The sequence below is a fragment of the Rhyacophila brunnea genome, unplaced genomic scaffold (assembly GCF_057557595.1).
Source record: "Rhyacophila brunnea isolate RB1 unplaced genomic scaffold, BYU_Rbru_1.0 scaffold_6, whole genome shotgun sequence".
Classification (NCBI taxonomy): domain Eukaryota; kingdom Metazoa; phylum Arthropoda; class Insecta; order Trichoptera; family Rhyacophilidae; genus Rhyacophila; species Rhyacophila brunnea.
Window position 1 is genome coordinate 23020324 of NW_028233276.1, and position 20719 is coordinate 23041042.

Sequence of the window (20719 nt, forward strand, 5' to 3'; positions counted from 1 at the left end):
TATGGACCATATCCAAGTCGTCAGAGAAATCATAGAGCGGTACCAGGAATACAAACTGCCACTATGCATGGGTTTTATAGACTATGAGAAGGCGTTTGATTCGATAAAGAAATGTTCAATACTCGACGCACTCAGAAAACAAGGAATCCCTGGACGCTATATAAATATTTTCAATAATATATACAGTAGCGCAACAGCATCTGTAAATCTCCATAAACCATCGCGCAGATTTCCTATCAGCAAAGGAGTCCGACAAGGTGATACAATCTCACCTAAACTATTTACAGCTACCCTTGAAGACTTATTCAGGCAACTTGACTGGAATGACAAAGGGATCCCCATAAATGGAGAATACCTGAGTCATCTGCGCTTTGCCGATGACATAGTAATTTTCTCGCAAGACTCAGAAGACCTCCAAAGCAGAATGCAGGAACTCGCTGAAGTAAGCAACAAAGTAGGTTTGAAAATAAATGTAACAAAGACGAAAGTCATGTTCAACTGCTTTGCAGGCCAAAAAGAGATCCTCATCAATGGCACTCAGCTCGAACAGGTGAAAAGCTACATCTATCTGGGACAACAAGTATCTATAGATGGATGTATATTTGATGAAATTGTTCGCAGAGTAAAGCTAGGCTGGAGTGCTTTTGGCCGCCTGAATAATGTCTTCAAAAGTGACCTTCCACTGTGCCTAAAGCGCAAAGTGTTCAACCAGTGTGTGCTTCCCGTGATGACATATGCGTGTGAAACATGGACCCTAAGTAAAAGAGAGATCCAGAAACTTAGAGTAGCACAACGTGGTATGGAGAGGTGCATGCTGGGCATAACGCGAAAGGACAAAAAGAGGAATGAGTGGATAAGGAAGCAGACAAGGGTTTGCGATGTAATAGAGTTTATTAAAAGCCTTAAATGGAGATGGGCTGGACACATAGCTCGAAGAAGAGACAATCGTTGGACAAATCTAGTCATCCAGTGGTATCCAAGAAGTACAAAACGTCCACAAGGTAGACCTAGAGGCCGCTGGATCGATGAAATGATAAAGTTCTGCGGAAGTACGTGGCAACGCAATGCACAGGACCGAGAGAAGTGGAAGCAACTTGAAGAGGCCTTCATCCAGCAGTGGATAGATTCAGGCTGATGATGATGATGATGATACATATACAATGCTATTTAAATTATAATGTAACTATTTGCAGATCAAATTTGTATTTTGTAGTGAGAAGCAAACGGTTTTTAATGTTAGAAAAGAATAAATCTTAATAAACCATTCTTTATTTATCAATTAATCCTTAAGATTTAAGAATTATTTATTGGATATATTATATAATATAAAACAGTAAACATTTTTTGACAAAGTGAATAGGTACAATCTTTTAAAAATGTAGAGAAATTATCCAGTATACACATCGCCTTCATCCATAAAATGTTATGGTTTCGACGAATCGACACCGTATGATAGTTTTTCTTGATGATGACGTAACATCCAAATTAACCTAACCTAACGTGACCATAAACATGTATCTGCCACCCCATGCTCAGTCACCTCTTCGATCTTTCAATTGATAAACCCACTATTTCTTCTTAATAATTTACACCTAGTTAAATTAATAAGAAGATTCTGAGCAAAATGAGATGCACAGTTTAATCAAAGACAATCATGTTACTTCTAGGAATGAATGTCAATATTTTGAAAAACAATCAAGCCGATTATATTACTATTAACACTTTCTCTATAGAATAAAATCGCTTTGTATCGTTCAAGATCGTTGGGTTTTTCATTTTAATTGTCTTTAAAATGCGATAGATTCTAGCGATTTCGAAAATATCGTCATCCATTATTAATTAATTGTAAAAATGTAGATACAGACCTACAAACTTATCTGTAAAATGGCAAAAAATGAAACTACGAACTATCATAGGATGCCATTTTGAAAATTTTATTCGAATGTCAGATTTTTGTCCAGTTACGAGTCTTGATTGGGTAGTCTTCGACAGTGGCTCCCCCATCCCATTCTTCAGATTAGTTTGTAGGTCTGTGCTGCCGATGAATTCTGAATTCAAAACGATTCATTTTTTGTCGAATAATGACTATTGGTTCGTTACCAAGGTTACCGATGTATCCATATTTGATAATGCATTAGAAACTTAAAATGTTCATGTCTCGTGAATTAAATCACACAATTACCTCAAAATATTAGTAGAAGCGTAGATCCAAATTTTAGCTAAAGAATCTTCAGTAAAATTTGACCACTCCAGAGCCTTCCTATATAAACTATATGAAAATAAACAATAGGTACTTATAATAATTTATAAGTGCTTTTAAGATGTAAATCTATAATGTTTACCTTAAAGTTTATCGTAAAATAATTTTATTTTATAAAAGTTTTTTTTTTACGATGTAGTAATATAACCCTTGACAACTTTCAAGGCAACCCGAAACATAATGTTTAAATTTCTGAAACTGTCTAACTAACAAAAAATATTATGAAATATTTAATGAAATACATAAAATTAAGAATAGAACAAATTACGTAAATTTTAATTCCGAAAGTATTATTGAAATCGAGCATTAAATACACTTATGGCTCATTATGGGCATTTCATAATAAATTATTAATTTTATAATTTTAAAATATTAATATATCATCAACATCATCAGCTGGAGTCGATCCACTGTTGGATGAAGCCCTCCCCTACATGCGCGCACACAGAAAAATGGTATGGGGGGCTCATTTTCTAAAATGTATAAATACAAATATTATTTTATTATTGTTTTCATACACCGACACTTTAAACATTGAGTCTATCTAACACCTGGCCTACAGATATACCTACAGTAATAGAGATCCGACATAAATAGAGCACACAAAGTTTTGTCAGTCATACTTATTTTATTTCATTGAACTAAAAATACAAATTGCAGGTGTTATTGGTATTTTTATTTAAATGCAATTAAACCCTGCCTATAGCAAACCATAATAGATAGTAGATAGAAAAAAATATTTTGCAGTATCCCTAGCACGCTTGGGTATAATAAATGCTCTTTAATGTCAATGCCGAAGCGATAATGACGATATAACTCGCATTATTTGGCAATGTCCGCTCTATGATCGTTAAAGACGAAGGCTCCTTGAAAATTTACGATTTTAAGATTGTCAATAATTACCACTAATCTTGAGATGTTTATAGCTCAGCCAAATATCAAAGTATATTTGTGTTTCCAAAATGTTTTTGAGGTAATGTAACCTACACGTATAAATTATAATACCACATTGTTGACAGTAACAAATAATATTACGTACCTACCTACTTATCCAAATATTTTTATTTTGTTTTTATAATCATTAATTTTCTATAAATGTAATAACCGTGTATAAATTGAATGTTCATTTAAATAAGTTAAGCGTAATACGTAAAGCATAATACATAAAAAATAAATTTGAAAAGATATATTGATTACTAGAATTTATTGATATTCATTTAATTCAATCAATTCCTTCAATTTTTTAATTAATTAGATATTGAATTGTTCAATTCTTTATTTATGTTTTTCAGTAGAATCAAGAAAACATGTTTTTGTGTTTTTTTTTCATACAAAATAACAAAACCAAAAAATTCCACGATAGAACTAAACGATAAAATCAATTAGTAATATCAAAGGAGAAATGGAGTAAGCCCATTCTACCATCCCCACGTTTGGTGCCCTGGTTTGTAGAGTCTCCTTTGAAGAGAAATAAGCATAAGACTAAGAACAGGACACACGATGGGTAAAAGATTTGATGTCATCATGGGAAGAAACGATTCGCAACTCTGCGATGAATGTGATGTTTTGGAGGATATTGTACATATAACAGTACAATGTCCTAAATATGAACGGCACAGAGTACAGCTGCGAATTTTAGATATCTTTGAGAATGTCGACGAGTTGAAAGTTGCTCTGGCGGTGGGTAAGAAGAAGGAAGAGATTGGCAAAATTGTAAAGTTCTTTAACAGAATTGTAGTGAGGACCTCATCCGCGGATCCTCAAGAAAACTAATATTATACTACGTAAGTTTGATAAACGTAACATTAGTATGTGAGGATAGTAAAATAATATAATACGTATGTATATTATTTTGCAGGTACCTTTTAATGTAAGTAATTAAAATTTGGCTGTACGAAATATAACGTAAAGTATATAATGTTCTAAGTTTAAATATAAATTCAAAGAAATCTTTACGGAACAATGTAACACAAAAGTACTTGAACGCGCTTCCTAAAAATGCATTAATAAACCAACTACTTTACTGATATAAAAAAGCTCAAAAGAGCTTTTGAGGGAACCTTAATGTTTGTATTGTTATGCAAAGTTTTCCTTTTACAAGAAAATATTCGGTTACTTTATGAAATTCATCCACCCATATTCTTATTATGAAAAATCTTAAAATTTCCTACAAAAATAATATACAGTGCATCATTTTCTTTCAGCTTTTTCAAGTACCTGATTGAAGGAAGTTTGGTTTTATTTTTAGGTATTTTTAAAGTGTTATTATTAAGTTGTCATTGGGCCACAACTCAGAGAGCACATTTTTGTATACAAACTTTAGATTTTCATTTTTGCCCTGACATTAAAAATATACCTTTCAGTTGAATAGCGAGCAGTATGTATATGGTTTTACTGTCGTACGAGTATTATAAGTTCCTTATATTATGTCTGGTTAATTAATTACATGGACAGTGTTGGTCTTGATGACACAGATTCACACCAACTGTCACGAGCAATAACTGTCAATCATAATAATATAATCTATTAAGTAACTTTCATGTAGTTAGTATGCAACAATTTAAATGTAAGAAAAATGATTGTTAGCCATTCACCCATTCCGACACACACTGAAATTAATAATATCTTATTGCCAGACGCGAGATCCAATCCGCACCCATCTCAAGGCTACAAACCAGGTACTCAATCAACTACGCCACCACAGGTCTATAGGATAGACTTATTTGGCCGTATTATATTTATATGTAATGAAAAAATTTACATGCCATTCGGCGAGTGACTAACTGCTGAACACAATGCAGACATACACAAGTGGCAACGAATTGACCCGTGATAAAATAATATAGTAAAACCATCTAATACTATACGTATTTTGTCTAAATATTTGGATATAATAATACTAAAACACACATTCAACTTATAATGAGAAATAATAACACGATGACAAAAATATGACAATTCTATTTTAAGACTAAGGTTTCAATGGGGAGATGAGAATTTCTAATTTAAATAATATGATAGGAACTAGGGTAGCAATACAAATTTAAGTAATGAAAATGATGTACGTATTTAATATTACAATATTTTATACCATGGCATTCTTCCACACGTGTTTTACAATCACGACGTCACTTTCACGTAAGAAATATAATTATAATTAATGCGTGAACACGCAAATCAGTGCATCATAAATTATTGTAATAATATGTATTATCGAGTGCCTCGCACGTGCGCATGCAGTAGTGAATCTGCAGCTAAGGAGATTGCCATTATGGCAAAGTCCATCGAATATTAATTGACTAATAATAGGTACTTATTCAAGTTAAATGTCACCTGCGCTTTGCAGATGATATTGTTATACTCTCACAAGACCCGTAAGACCTCCAAGGTCGAATGCCAGAACTCGCGGATGTCAGTCAAACGGTCGGCCTAAGGATAAATGTCTCAAAGACAAAAGTGATGAGGAACTGTTTTTCGGACCCTGCGATTATCTGTATTTCTGGCACCCAACTCGAGCAAGTCAGCAGCTACGTCTATCTCGGACAGCAGGTGTCCATAGACGGAAGCATGCACGATGAAATTGCTCGAAGAACAAAGCTGGGATGGAGTGCTTTCGGACGTCTGAATAGTATCTTCAAGAGTGACCTACCATTATATCTTAAGCGTAGGGTGTTCAACCAATGTGTGCTACCCGTGCTCACGTATGGCTGCGAGACGTGGACCCTCAACACGAGAGATGTCCAAAGGCTAAGAGTCACACAGCGAGGCATGGAAAGGTGTATGTTGGGCATCACGCGAAAGGACCGTAAGAGAAACGAATGGGTTAGGAAGCAGACAAGAGTACGCAATGTAATAGACGTTGCCAAACAGCTGAAATGGAGATGGGCGGGGCACATTGCCCGCCGAAAGGACGGCCGCTGGACAAATGCCGTCATCCAATGGTACCCAAGGGGTACGAAACGGCCACAGGGTCGCCCTAAAAGCCGCTGGATTGACGAACTGGTAAAGTTCGGCGAAAATACGTGGCAGCGAACGATTCAGGACCGAGAGAGTTGGAGAAAGCTTGGGGAGGCCTTCATCCAGCAGTGGATTGACCCCGACTGATGATGATGATTCAAGTTAAATGATGATTTATTTTAATAAATAAAAAAAGGTAAATTGCACACTTTTTCTACACGAAGCAACTAAACTATTCGAGCCGTGCTCTAAATCAAACAGGTAATTCCATATTTGAAACGGATGTATTAAAATATTTAAAAAAACACTAAAAATATACACATTAGTTTTACCGCGGTACACCATTTGGAAAACGCTACTGTGGAGCGTCACACTGCCTTTATCCTTAGCGATAGGTAGGGGGGCCCGCCAAAGATCCTAGCCTGGGGGCCCTCTTCAGGATGTGGGGCCATGCATTAATTCAATACATTATTCACTGATAATAATAACACATTGATTTACTAGCCTTACCACGATGCCGATGGTGATACTAACTATCACTGACTTAGTTAAATTATAAACAAAAATAATACGAATAATATTTACCAAAATACACGAATCACTCCACATATTATATTTCAATATCAAGACAAACTTTAGTTTGAATCAACATTCTATTGTGAAAGTTGTGTTACAATATAATTCTGGAAATGCATGAGCGCAATTTCCATATTTATGTATATACTGTAGTAGATAGGTAGAAACCTGAAAAATATACAGTTAGGTACGTTAGGAAGTCAACAGTAGACTTTTAGCTTTTTCAATTCCTGAATTTTGGTTGTTTCAGACTGAACGAAAAGAATAAAATCTACATAATATGAGAAAGAGGAGAGTAGTGAATTTCTAAATGATAAATTTCGTGTCCGGAAACATTATACGTATGCAGTTCGCCGTACCACACTTCACGGTGAAATGTTATATCGTAAATATATGGCCGTATATTAAAGATCGTCCAACCTCTTTGGGTTGCATAGTACCGACATAAAATTCATGTCTAAATAAAACACGGTTCTTGTTGGTTTTCACTTTAGAAGAAACCAGCTGCAAACAATTTTTGAAAATAGCCGATAAACTGGATTATATTTGTTAGGTTAGGTTAGGTTTTCATTCATGAATTCACGAATTTTGCCAAAATCAGATATGAAAATTGAATTAATGAAACACAAGAAAATTGAAGACCGTATAGTATACGGGCATCTTTTCCCGATAGAAATCTCATGGCGAACTGTGCCGTGGTGAAATGTTTTACGTACAATTTACATTTAACTGACAACTTTATAAACGACATTGTGTTTTAAAGAAGAAAAACCAAATTTTTACCTGACTATAATAATGATGAATATTAAAATATCCATAAAAGATTTGTCATTGACTTTCTTTTAAGGTTTGGCAACATATTAAGCTACGACCTTAATGTCTTCCATACTACACGCGCACCCCTGTCGACGGTCGGTGGGCGGAAATATTCATATTGTTTGTAGGTGAGTAGTCAAGCCTCGTTTAACTTTCTCCTCCTATATATGGGGCATAATTTCACTCTCTGTAGCCGTGCCAACAGGCAAGCGGTGGAAAATTGACGATTTTATACACAATGGAAAAACCTTACTAAAATGTTATTAGATAATGAATACTAGAGCTATTTTACCCAGTTTTTTATGATTATATACAGAAATATTATTATTAATAATAAAAATATATTGATTACAATTTATACATACGAATAAGTATACTTATACATATTATGCACACAAGGAATTATTATTGATTTTGGTCATGTGTCCTGCAATTTTTTTCAATGCGTGGTTGGATCCATTCCAAATCATGCTACTAATATGATGAGTGAGCATCTAATATAAATTTCTCTTCAAAAATATATAATATTTATGTTAAGAAATCTCTTCGAGGGGTAGGCAAGATCGACATCAGATAGTGAAAAATCCTTTTTAAAAATATATTATTTTAATAAACTATCTTCCCCGCAGTGGAGTAGGTATTACTCAATGACATTATTAATGAACAACGCACTCAGTACAGTAGCTAGCAAGTAAATTCGTGCATAGCGACATTCGCACATGTATAGGTAGACGTCACGCAATTTCCATTATGCGATATCACGCATCGGGAATTTATAGCAATACCACCTTTATTGTAATGCGTTAGAACAGTGTTTCTAGTGTCAATGTTAATTTGAGTGAACCCATTCGAACCGAACCATTCGGCAGACCTGACAAAAAGCATCGGGAATTTATAGCAATATCACATTTATTGTAATGACGTTAGAACAGATTATGCCATTCGGCAGACCCGACAAAAAAGTGAGTGTCATTTTTTTTCCAGATGCTTCGTCCATATTAATGTCATTGGTATTACTAAAGTAACTGTAATTAAAGACGTGGATGCAGGTTCGAAACTTCTGAAGTGCCATCTTGTTTTTCAATGTATGAATTCGATAAATTTAATATAGTATTACAATCAATCCTCGTACAAAAATTGTTCTCGGCTTAGAATTTAGGTACTATTTTAAGATATTACATAAACAATGTACATATTGGATTATGGCAATAGTATATGTATATATTTTTAATTTATCAAATATATCTCTTATAGAAACAAGTAATATTTCAGATAAATTATAATTGTATTATTTAGTAGTTATTGATTTTTGTCTTTAGGTAGGTACGTACGTACCTAATACTTGAACTGAACCTAACGTAATAAACTCCATTGTAACGACGTAAATTAGTGTTAATAATTAGAAATACCTTTTAGATTAAGTACTGATTATAGACTATATTTATTGTGTAATTTTAAGAACCAGCTATATTCTCACAATATTGTAGAGAGTTGCAATTGTTCACATCATTAAAACGATAGTTTTTGTGGAATATCTGTTGTTCCCCTATACAGATTATATCCCTAGATATTCTCCCCTTGATTGATCTTTGTCCGTGTGAACATATCGCAACCACGATAAATCTCTAACCAGTATTCTACCTATACAATAATCATCTAGTGAATTTAAAAAGGGACTCTTGTTTCAGAAACCATACTGATAAGTTATGTGTGTGTTAATAATTGATAACATACTTGATAAGTCATGGCACCCAACTCGAGCAAGTCAGCAGCTACGTCTATCTCGGACAGCAGGTGCCCATAGACGAAAGCATGCACGATGAAATTGCTCGAAGAACAAAGCTGGGATGGAGTGCTTTCGGACGTCTGAATAGTATCTTCAAGAGTGACCTACCATTATGTCTTAAGCACAGGGTGTTTAACCAATGTGTGCTACCCGTGCTCACGTATGGCTGCGATACGTGGACCCTCAACACAAGAGATGTCCAAAGGCTAAGAGTCGCACAGCGAGGCATGGAAAGGTGTATGTTGGGCACCACGCGAAAGGACCGTAAGAGAAACGAATGGGTTAGGAAGCAGACAGGAGTACGCGATGTAATAGACGTTGCTAAACAGCTGAAATGGAGATGGGCGGGGCACATTGCTCGCCGAAAGGACGGCCGCTGGACAAATGCTGTCATCCAGTGGTACCCAATGGGCACGAAACGGCCACAGGGTCACCCTAAAAGCCGCTGGATTGACGAACTAGTAAATTTCGGCGGAAATACGTGGCAGCAAATGACACATTACCGAGAGAGTTGGAAGAAGCTTGGGGAGGCCGTCATCCAGCAGTGGATTGACCCCGACTGATGATGATGTGTATGTTAAATACCTGATTATACAATTCTCTAATAAATGAATCCAATAAAATATTTTAATAACGTCATAAAATCGTTAATTACTGAATTTTGGTTAATTATAGCAGCCTGGTTAAACCATGCTATAACATAATGTCTACTTAACTCATTCGGTTTGTGTCCATGTACGTATTTATTGATTTTCCATTTACTCTACAGATTGCACTATCTATAAATATTGTTAATAGGTTCTGTTTTTATTTTCTTTTTTTTTTGACAGGTACCTATTTTAAACTATTTAATATTTTGAATTCAATTTGTATAGTTCCAAAACACGAAAAATATGTACCGAACGAAATAATTATAACCAAACATCGCATAGTTTTACGACAGCTGACAGCAGAACATACATAATATTTTCTCTCTGATATATTACGTACCTATATCGACTAACGGGAGATAAGTCATTTCCCTGCGGGCTATTCCGAAAGACGGTCGTAATGCGGTAACTCCCTTTGAGTGATATGCAAATCGGTGATGAAATATTATTAAGTCAGCTGTTCGGCTGCAGGCGACATCTTGGATGGTCATGTGTTGCACAATGTATCCCAAAATGGACGTTTGTTTACTCAACAAAGATTGGGATCGTGTGACTTTGTTTCAGAAACGTTTTACTGGATTTTATAGAAACCCTTCCGTGCAAAAATATCGCATTTAATGGGATTTTTTTTACTTTAGTGGAACAATTTAACCAGATAAGTATACTTTTAATGTGCAACAATTAAGTTAATGTGATTATTATTATGGTTGCTATCGTGGATTATATTTCTATCAACAACATTGCATTGATTTCTATCGCTCGGCGCTCCTACATCTAGTTTCGATAAAAACTATCGAACATTACGCTAATGTGGTATGTTTATGTATCAAATGATTTTGAACACTGATAAATGCTGACTGACTAAACTTTTGTATTCAAAAATAAAACTAAATACCCATAACATTTACCTACTAGAAATCTTAATTCTCCCTTCGAATTGATTGTTTTAATAATGTAAAAAATGGGGTTTATTTAAAATATTTGAAAAAAAGCCACATTTTAAAACAAAGTAAATAATAATTAAGAACATAATATTTTGTTTAGTATACATTTCTGAATTCCTCCCTAATAAAAAAAATAAATTATTTATTTTCCAAATTCCGAGCCTTTGTTTTTTTAGTTTATTAACCAACATAATACTATATCGGTTCACATGCGATTATACGGATGTAATGTGATAAAATATGACCCATTTGATATTTTGAATTTCATATATTTCGCAGGTTATCTTCGGTAAAAAAAAGTTTCGTCTGGATTCGCATTTGTTCTGTTAAACTAGATTGGTTAAAAATTATATGTAAATATTCAAATTTTTAACGTACTCGATTTATGACTTATCATGCAATAATTATCGTGCAATTATAATATGTGATTCAGTAGAAATCCAAACACGTGATACTGGGCCAAAGTAAATGGCGCGACCGTACATTCAGCTGAACCGAGATAAAATAATATCACGACATTATTGATAAGTGACAAATTCGTTCCAGACGACGAAACCGATATTAGTATAAGTATTATAAAGTTTGAGGCTTTTACGGTTGTTTTTTATCGTAGTAGATTTTTGGGTTTCCACCGTGTGTTCCACCAACCCATACCAATCGTTACTTATATGCATCATCTCACCATCACCGCGCTCAAAAAGTGGGTTTGATTTCGACATTGATGACAAGAGTTCGGTGAATCTGCGAATCATGGTATTTAAAATCCGAGTATCAAAGGCTCTTCAAGCAAACGGATATTCTAACAAGATAATCTAAAAAGCCACCAAAAGCAAAATCAACCTTAACCCGGTTAGTTAGGAGGAAGAGATACAATTAAAAAGCCGGGCCTACCTACCTTATATCAAAAACACCACCGATACCATTTCCAGGATACTTCGGAAACATGAAATCGAAACAATATTCTCAACATCGACAAAGGTCCCAAATATGTTAAGACCAGTAAAGGACTCGCAACATTTGGACTCGGCAGGTGTATACCAGTCAAGTTGTCGCGGATGCCCAAAAAAGTATATATTCCAAACTTCTAGAACAGTAAAGAAGCGTGTGAGTGAACACGAGAGGGCATACCGACTTAAACATTACACGATGTCAGCAATTGCCGAGCACTCGATGGATACAGGACACAAATTTGACTTTGAAACCAAGATATTGGGTCGGAATAAAGGATATTTCGCACGATTGGTAAAGGAGGCCATTGAAATCCATAAAAACCGTGAAAATATTAATATTTAAAAACGTCATGGCTTCCGGCACTATCAGCAAAATCCAATGTTCGAGCCGGTATCTCTGGTCGTAACGATTATAAATGTGGATAATAATAGTTATGTTATCATGCGGTTAATTAAAATTTCATCTGCGCATGCTCTATAAGGGTTAGCGATCGGGTAGGTAAGACAGCTACACAAAGCATGTAATTCGATGGAAATCACTATAATCATGACTTGTAAAACAGCCTCCATAAAAAGCGTAATAAATTATGTTAACTAAATGATTAATTTTAAGTAGTTCGATTAAGTAACCACGCTACTAATTAAAAATGCATCCGCCTTTTTTCAGAGCCTCAAGCTAAAACAATATAATGATACTAATCTATGGAAAAAAGCTTTAATATGTACTGGTCATCTAACCTAGTGTTTCCCAACCTTTTAACACCTGCAGATAGGTGCAAATCGGAGAAATATTTTGCGGGTCACTAACGCAAAATAAAAAATATTATTTTATAGGTACTTATAAAAAGTCTTCTCACATGAATAATATGTAAACGAAAATCCGGACAATAATTTAAGTGATTTTAACGATACCCAAAACTGAGTCAATTATTTACAACGTTTTTATTAGGTCGTATTCTAATTTGTCCGGTACAAATCTTGCAATCGATTTTTAACTAACTTCCCGACTAGCTAGACATTTGAAACTTTTAGAATATATCAGAACACGATGCCAATGCATTTTGTTAATACTTTTAGCAGAATTGAATTCATTTTCAGTTAATTCTGTTTTGTATGAAAAGTTATTTCGACACCATTATTGGTTGCTAAGCGGATGGTCCTAGCAACCAAATTATTAATATATACGTGCTTTACTATGGAAATCAAAATGACATTTCAGTATTATTTCTATCAAGTACAATTTTTTTTTGATCGTTTAATAAAATAATAAAATTTAAAAACGTTGTATATAAAAAGTTCTTTTTATCTTGTAATTATGTATTGTTTGTTTGTTTGTAATACCAGAATGGTATTGGAAAAATAGTAATATTTATACTTATATTTATTTTTTTCAATGATGATTTGCTTGGAATTTTTGGCATATGCATTAAAAAATAAACGACTATTAGCGGACCGGCAGAATTTTTCTGCGTACCGGCGATTGGGAAACACTGGTCAAACCAATATTAACTCTCCATAGCCAGGTACTAAGGTAGGTACTAGAGTTTGCAATACTCAGGATCGATTACTTGATACCGAAATCACGAGATAAAAAAATCTTTAATCCCCGGCTTTTGGGATCACATAATGTCTTTTTATCATCTTAATAAGTTTGTTTTAAAAAATTCTGATAGTAGTAGTAAAAATATTTTAATAAACGAAAAATACTATAATATTGTATAATTTATTAATTAGGTACGTGATTGAAAAAAAAACATTATGTGGAGGTCGAACGAGTAGTCGTGACACCCGGATGATTTCGAAATCAGAAGAGAGTTCGGCTACTAACCATCGATTTTATTAAATTTTTATTGTGTTAAAAAAACATTATGGTGCGGATAGGTGAGATAATCTGAGTGGAGTATTTTTTTAAGTTGAAAATTGCCAGGACTAGATTTATCTGTATCTATTTGTTAGCATGTTTATTCATCTATCATGATTTAATAATCAAATTTTGTTGTTGTGTAAAATTTATTTTATTTTTGACTAATTATTCCAGAATTGTAAATTACAATGTTCTTAATACCCCGGCATTCAGACTACCATTTCTAAACAGTACAACTAATAATAATTAGTATTTTTATGTAGTTACCTACATAAGTACCTATATACTTGTATTAATATTGTTAATACTTATATAATTTTCATCAATCTTTTTTTTCATACAAAAAAATGTCCAAAAATGAATGATCGATGAGTTTCTATTATAAGAATTTGACGGATGGTGTAATAAGTCGGTAGAATAATAACAGCACATCTTGAGAATGTTGAATTAAATAATATTAAAAAGGCCCCTTCGGTATATTTTAGTGTCTAGTATAATATACATATAACCAATTTTGATGCACGTAAAATAAGTTCACAACAAAGTTACAGTAAACTACCCGTCAAAGTTTAATGACAGCCCACAACAAAATTTCAACAATACCTAAACTTGACAGAGGCTTGTTTAGTCTACCACTGGTCGCCATTTTTTTCGTCCATGTTCAATGACCGTATCTTCGCTCATTGTATCAGTGTCGATTATAGACTAAATATTATATAGAGTTGTGTCATTTGTGATACATTTTCAATAATTGTAGGCACCAGTGGCGGGGAGTGGAGGTAGGCTGTTAAGATTTGACATAAATAATAGTGGAGTTTAAACTTTGTCTGTCATACATACTTATTTGTTTTCATTGAAATAAGAATATAATTTACAGATGGTGATGGTTAATTTTTAAAATTCAATTAAGCCCTGCCTAACCAAACCATAATATTTTAGGTATACAATAAGCGATCCGACAAAATAATGCACACTTTTTCAGTCATAGTTATTTATTTTCGTTAAATTAAAAATACACATTACATTTTATGGTGTTGGTTAGATTTTTAAAATTCATTAAGCCCTGCCTAAGCCAAACCATAATCGTTAAAAAATATTCTTCTATCTATAAAATATCTAAAATTATGTATGGATTATTGGTAAAATTTAGGATGTTTTATAAATAAACGAATAATTTTTAACATTATGTTCTATGGCAGGGATTAGGCAGGGTTAAATTGAATTTTTAAAACTAATGAATACTATCTACACAGTAGATTGTAGTCTTAATGTAATGAAAACAAATATGTTTGACTGACAAAGTTTACCGTGGACTATTTATGTCGGATCTTATGAGCCTACCTTCACCCTTCGCCACTGGTAGGCACATATCTATTTTACATTGCTCTGATAAGCGACAGAAGGTAACAAAAAATAATTAATTCAAAAGCACGTTGTAAGAGAAAACCATGCTTGGAACACCGGTTCTGCCCATTTTTTTAAAAGAATATTTTGTATTTTTACTACTTATCTGGTAAGGATTTTGTAATTAATAAAAACTTAGTGGCCAGCCTACGAAATTGTAATATGGTTTGAAGTACTATACTGGGGCAGCTCTGGCATATTCTAAAAATATTTATTTAGGTAATAATAATTATATACTTAGATATTTTAGTGTTTAGATAAAGTAAGGTAAATAAAATTTACAATACGATTGCGCAATAAAAAACTTTATAATTCTATACGTACATTACCGATTAGGGCGTGCTCTGTATCCACAGCTTCTATATAGCGCACGCCAATGGTATAAATATATACATATTACATATAGAGCGAAAGTAAAATTTATATAAAGTTAATAACAAATAGAAAATGGAATAATATGCCTACCTACCTATTAGTAGATAATAATGCTCTCCTAACATTTATTTGTATTGTTCTATTAATGTTTAGCTAATACTAACAACTATACAATATAGGTTACATAGTATTATTTGAATACAAAGTCAGTTAAAAGCAGTGTTGACAAGCGTACTCGCACTGTAATTTTTAGTACCTACCTACTGTACTTCAATTTTGTGTAAAATGTATACTCGTTAAATTTTATGCCCGTGACGCCTAATTGCTTTAGTTTTTAAACTTTCATGAGATTTTGTACTAGTCAACATTGAAAAAAGACAATACTGCTCACTATGTCAGCAATTTCCAACCTTTAACGTTTGGCGAAACTCTTGAAAAAGTTCATATTATTTCGCGGAACCCCTACCTGGCTTTAACATTATAAGTCGGAGGGATAAATTAGAAAAATAGGCGTATAACGTAGTAGGCAATGACATATACCTATAGTGAAAATGTCATCTTTAAGCAGACTTAAAATACTGTCCCTTACCATTTTTAGTCTCAATATATGTATAACTATATTACTAACTTATGTTTTATTAATTTAAACGTGATTATTATAAATGCAAAGAAAAACTTTAAAAGTTCTCAGAAATACATTGTGCAAATACGCTGTTTTGTCATTTATTGTTTGTTAAACAAACTGTTTTATTATTTTGTCATATTCACAGAATCTATAATAAAAACTTATTTATTATTCGCATCCCTTAGGTTCTATTTTTTTCGCGCCATTTATTAACAACTCATTACAGTTACACCCTCAGTAGGGAAAATCATGATTGATAAGGGCTAATACTTTTGAAAAAAAGCATATTATTTGGTATTAGTATCTACACTTAACGAATAACAATGATTATTTTTCGCTATTAGATATTTAATGAAAAGGTTTTAAGTCATATTATGTTAGTCTGCGAATTCTCGCGGAACCCCGATTGGTAATCACTGAAATAGGTAAAGTACGAATATGTATAATAATAAAAGAATAGCATCTTACTAGGCATCTAGAGAAATTTAAAAGTATTCAATGTATTGATACTGTTATTCCTATGACGTACATGGTTTAAATAGTGTTAATGAGTATAATAGGTAGGTACATTTTAATGATTTCATCGTTGAATCAATAACTATTAATTATCAAAATTAATAAATGTTCTTAACCAGCCAATGTTTCTACCATTGTTTAATTAATATGTATGCTACTGGTACCTCGAAAATAATTTTTATTTAACTTATTACAACTTAAAAATATTACACAGATATCTAAACGTCCATAAATAGGTGGTTGTAAAGAGATATAATATTAATAATAAATTCTATCAACCTAGTTAAACGAGAAAATTAATCAGGAATTTATAATATATATATAAAAAAATAAACAACTCAATAATAAGGCAATAAATCATAGCAGGCGACGTATTTATTGAAACTGGCGATAGATATTTTCAGTTAGCCGCTTGCCCATACGGAGAATACGAGTTTTGTAGTAGAAAAAACCAAGTCGGGCATTCACGCATAATTTACAAGTTTAATTTAATTGGCCAAGAAATTAAACATTCGGTGCACGCGCCTATGCACAATCCTCATTCTGAGGTACAAGATATTATCAATGTAACTTAATGAATAGGTTATATGTTGAAATTCCAATTTATATGCCAGAAAGAATTACCATGATAGTGTATGTGTACTAAAGAACGTTGCTTCGTGTGTCAATCCTAAAATGTTGATGAAAACATTCTTCAACAAAGATGTAGTCTAAACTGCCTAAATAATATATATGGTTATAAAAATGGATCAACCGAATATATAAACACGAGAGCAAAAAATAACTATTTTTAAATGTTCTTTCTTTTGTTTAATTTAGTTAGTTTAGTAGATGCAAATTTACACAAATATAGGTACTAGCTTTTTTTTAAAAAATAGATTCGATTAGATTACGTATATTATTTGTGAAGCTAGTTGTATTTTATGTAGGTATATTGTTATGTCACATCAATTTTTAACAGGCTTATATCTTACGTATTTTTACATAAAAGTAGAACGAAAAAATATTATCAATTTATTTTGAAAGTGCATTAGATAAAAATCCATATAAGTGAAGCTGAAAAAAGTTAAGTAACCAATGGGTATATTAGCTACAAATCATTTTGCATTTTAAATTTGCTTGTACCAATAATCACACTGTAGATCTTGCATGGATTTGCTTCAGAGTTATCAGTTGAACTAGATTTTTTTCGAGTCAAAGATCTTTTCGCATAAAAGTGATAAGTTGTTGGTTAGCTATACTTTACCTCATTCTAAATGTACATGAAATCAGCAGAATAATTCGAATAGCACAGTCACATTTCAAGGCAAAATAATAATATTATATACCCAGGTAATTATTGCTTGTTGCAATTCTCCTAATTTTAAAGGTACATATTATTAGTAACAGTAACTCTGTCAGTATTGGTACTCATATTATATCTAGTCCGATTTATTAAAAAAATATGCCAGACATAATATTGAAAGTAAGAGACACATAATCTGTAGTTCAAAAAGAACACTTGAAAGATATGATTTTAAATACAAAATCAATCAATTGGGGATGAAGCTGAAGTGCAGTAAACATATAAAATATTATAAACTATCACATGAGAAGTATAGTAAAACTAATTTCATATCACTACACAACATAAGTACAGGAGCATAACAATAATTAATTTCCTGCATAATATATTAACATGATAAGGAAACAGTATAACTACCGTGGGAAAAATAAGGAAGAAATATGAAAATTACGTGATGTCGGATGTTACTTACAGTTTTCTTTTCTCTGCTTCAGAGGAGGAGAAGCAGTTCCGATGCCAGATTCTTCCCCTCCTGCTTCACCCGGTTCGCCAGCTCCGCCAACTTCAAGGCCCGATGATGAAGAGGATCTGATATCATCGTCGACTGCCGCTGTTTCGTCGTCACTCGCCGACGCATTCGTGGAACCTAGTGAACATAAAAAGTATCATGAGTGATAATTAAATTAGTTGTATTTATCGATTGAATATACAACAGACAGTTAAATAAGTTGATTATATTTAGTATCCTATCATATTATTATTTGTGTCTCCCTATAAAAACAAGCTTCATAGTATTCATTGCTAACATTAATACAATTTGTACGATAGTTTAAAAAATCACTGTTCTAAAAAAATAATTATAAAGTTAATTGTATTAAAATATTTATTTGTCATACTAAACCTAATGATATTATTATTCATGTACGTATTATTGAAAAGGTTGAAAAATTGTACCAGGCGTGACACGAACCCGAATTATGTTTGTTTAATAATAAATAAATATAATGTTATATCTTTAAAAGGGTTAAATCTTGTGAATTACCTGTTGAATATAAATAAAGGTATATAATATATTTTCAAAATATTCAATGTTTACCTAGTGGTATTTATAGAATGCATTATTACTTGGTAACCACAGGTAATTTTTAGGAATAGTCAAATCCACTTTTTTACAAAGTGAAAAAATGTGATAGTTTCACTCCTTCCTAAAAGTTTTGTATTTCTTGTATTTCGTAGCAATAAAACAAACATTTGATTGAAACTCTTTGATCATGGCGTTTAGCAAAATGACATTTCTGCCTTTGCGATGGCATTATTGGTTAAAATGAATTTGACGCTGTTTGAAAATAAACCTGCTAGATTTATCCACTATCGAAAATTAGTCGCACAATTAGTAGATTTTTAGCGATTTGGTGTTTAATTTAGCATTGAGTTCTGAAAATGACACAATGTCAAGCACTCTTTAGCTTTAGAGTTAGTAGATCTAGCATTGCAAAAATTTAAAAAAAATATACTTTTTGAAGTTCACTACTTTTGAAACTGATAATTATATATTATTGCTTCTACGACATGTGTTTCGTTCACTCGAACAAGCTTACAATATATAATATATCTTCTGTTTACATATGTTATAAATTAATTTATTATAATTTTAAATACTAAAGTAATTTCCTCCATTATTTGATTGTTACATAAGGAAGTAAGTTTCAATTCACCTGTGTCTACATCTATAAGAACGAAACAAATATGAAATTTCTTTCATCAAAATACAAAGTTTGATCCCAAAGTATTAAGACAATTTTTGGATCTCTATGACTTTTTATATAATATATATCTACCAAGGTAATTCGCAAACATTGGCATCATAATATTATTCATAACACAGGTGAAGATGATATAAAAACGATAGTGTTGTATATTGTTCTTTAATCTATGTTTCATCTGTTTTCTACCTATACACTATCTAATTTCAGGGTACAATAAAAAACAATACATCTCTCGTCATTAATAATAACCTAGTGCAAATTTAAAAGGTTATCCATCCCCAGTAGTTACGTTACTAATAGTGTACAGGTGCAAAGTTGAGAAGTGAGTTCTCTATCAAATTGATAACATTTATAAAAAATGAGTGATAACTACTCGCAATTAATCAGTTGGTTAAATAAATACAAACTGACTAACAGTACTCAAGATATATTATTAGATTGATTGATTATAATATATACAATTGAAGGCGTACCCGGAAAAGGGGTCTATATAATACATTATGTCAAAAAGTGATTTTATTGACTAAAACGGGTCTATAGCATTGCTCACGTTATTGGAAAGTTTTATTATTTTATCTGCCACAGTTTTTGAGATATTAACAATACTAATATGCTACTAGCAATACCAATCATGGCTCCCACAAAGGGGGAGCTGACTAGGCTCCAGCCTGGGAGCCCGGGCTCTGGGGGGGCCCGGCGTGGTGGGATGACCTGATAATTGAGATAAACACACATCCCAAATTTGCCCTAATGCGGCGCTATTTTATTTTTATATAGTTTTAACATTTTAAAATGTCTAGATGTGTGATGCAATTTTTGATTATTGTATGTCGATATTCGACAACTCCATGACTTAAATGGATTTATTCAACAATACAAAAAAGTCTCTAAAAATACATGGAATACCTTTAATTTTACCTGAAACAACATTTAGAAAACGATTCT

At 32.7% G+C, this 20719-nt stretch overlaps 1 protein-coding gene across 4 annotated transcripts in view; it reads right to left on the minus strand.

Moving 5' to 3' along the window:
* cv-c (RhoGTPase activating protein) overlaps positions 1-20719 on the minus strand; it is a 705315-nt gene that overhangs the window by 410527 nt on the left and 274069 nt on the right. For all 4 annotated transcript variants that reach the window (XM_085957156.1, XM_085957154.1, XM_085957155.1 and 1 more), the window contains exon 6: positions 18481-18654. In XM_085957156.1, coding sequence (XP_085813282.1) covers positions 18481-18654 — 174 coding nt within the window. The remainder of the gene's footprint in view (positions 1-18480; positions 18655-20719) is intronic.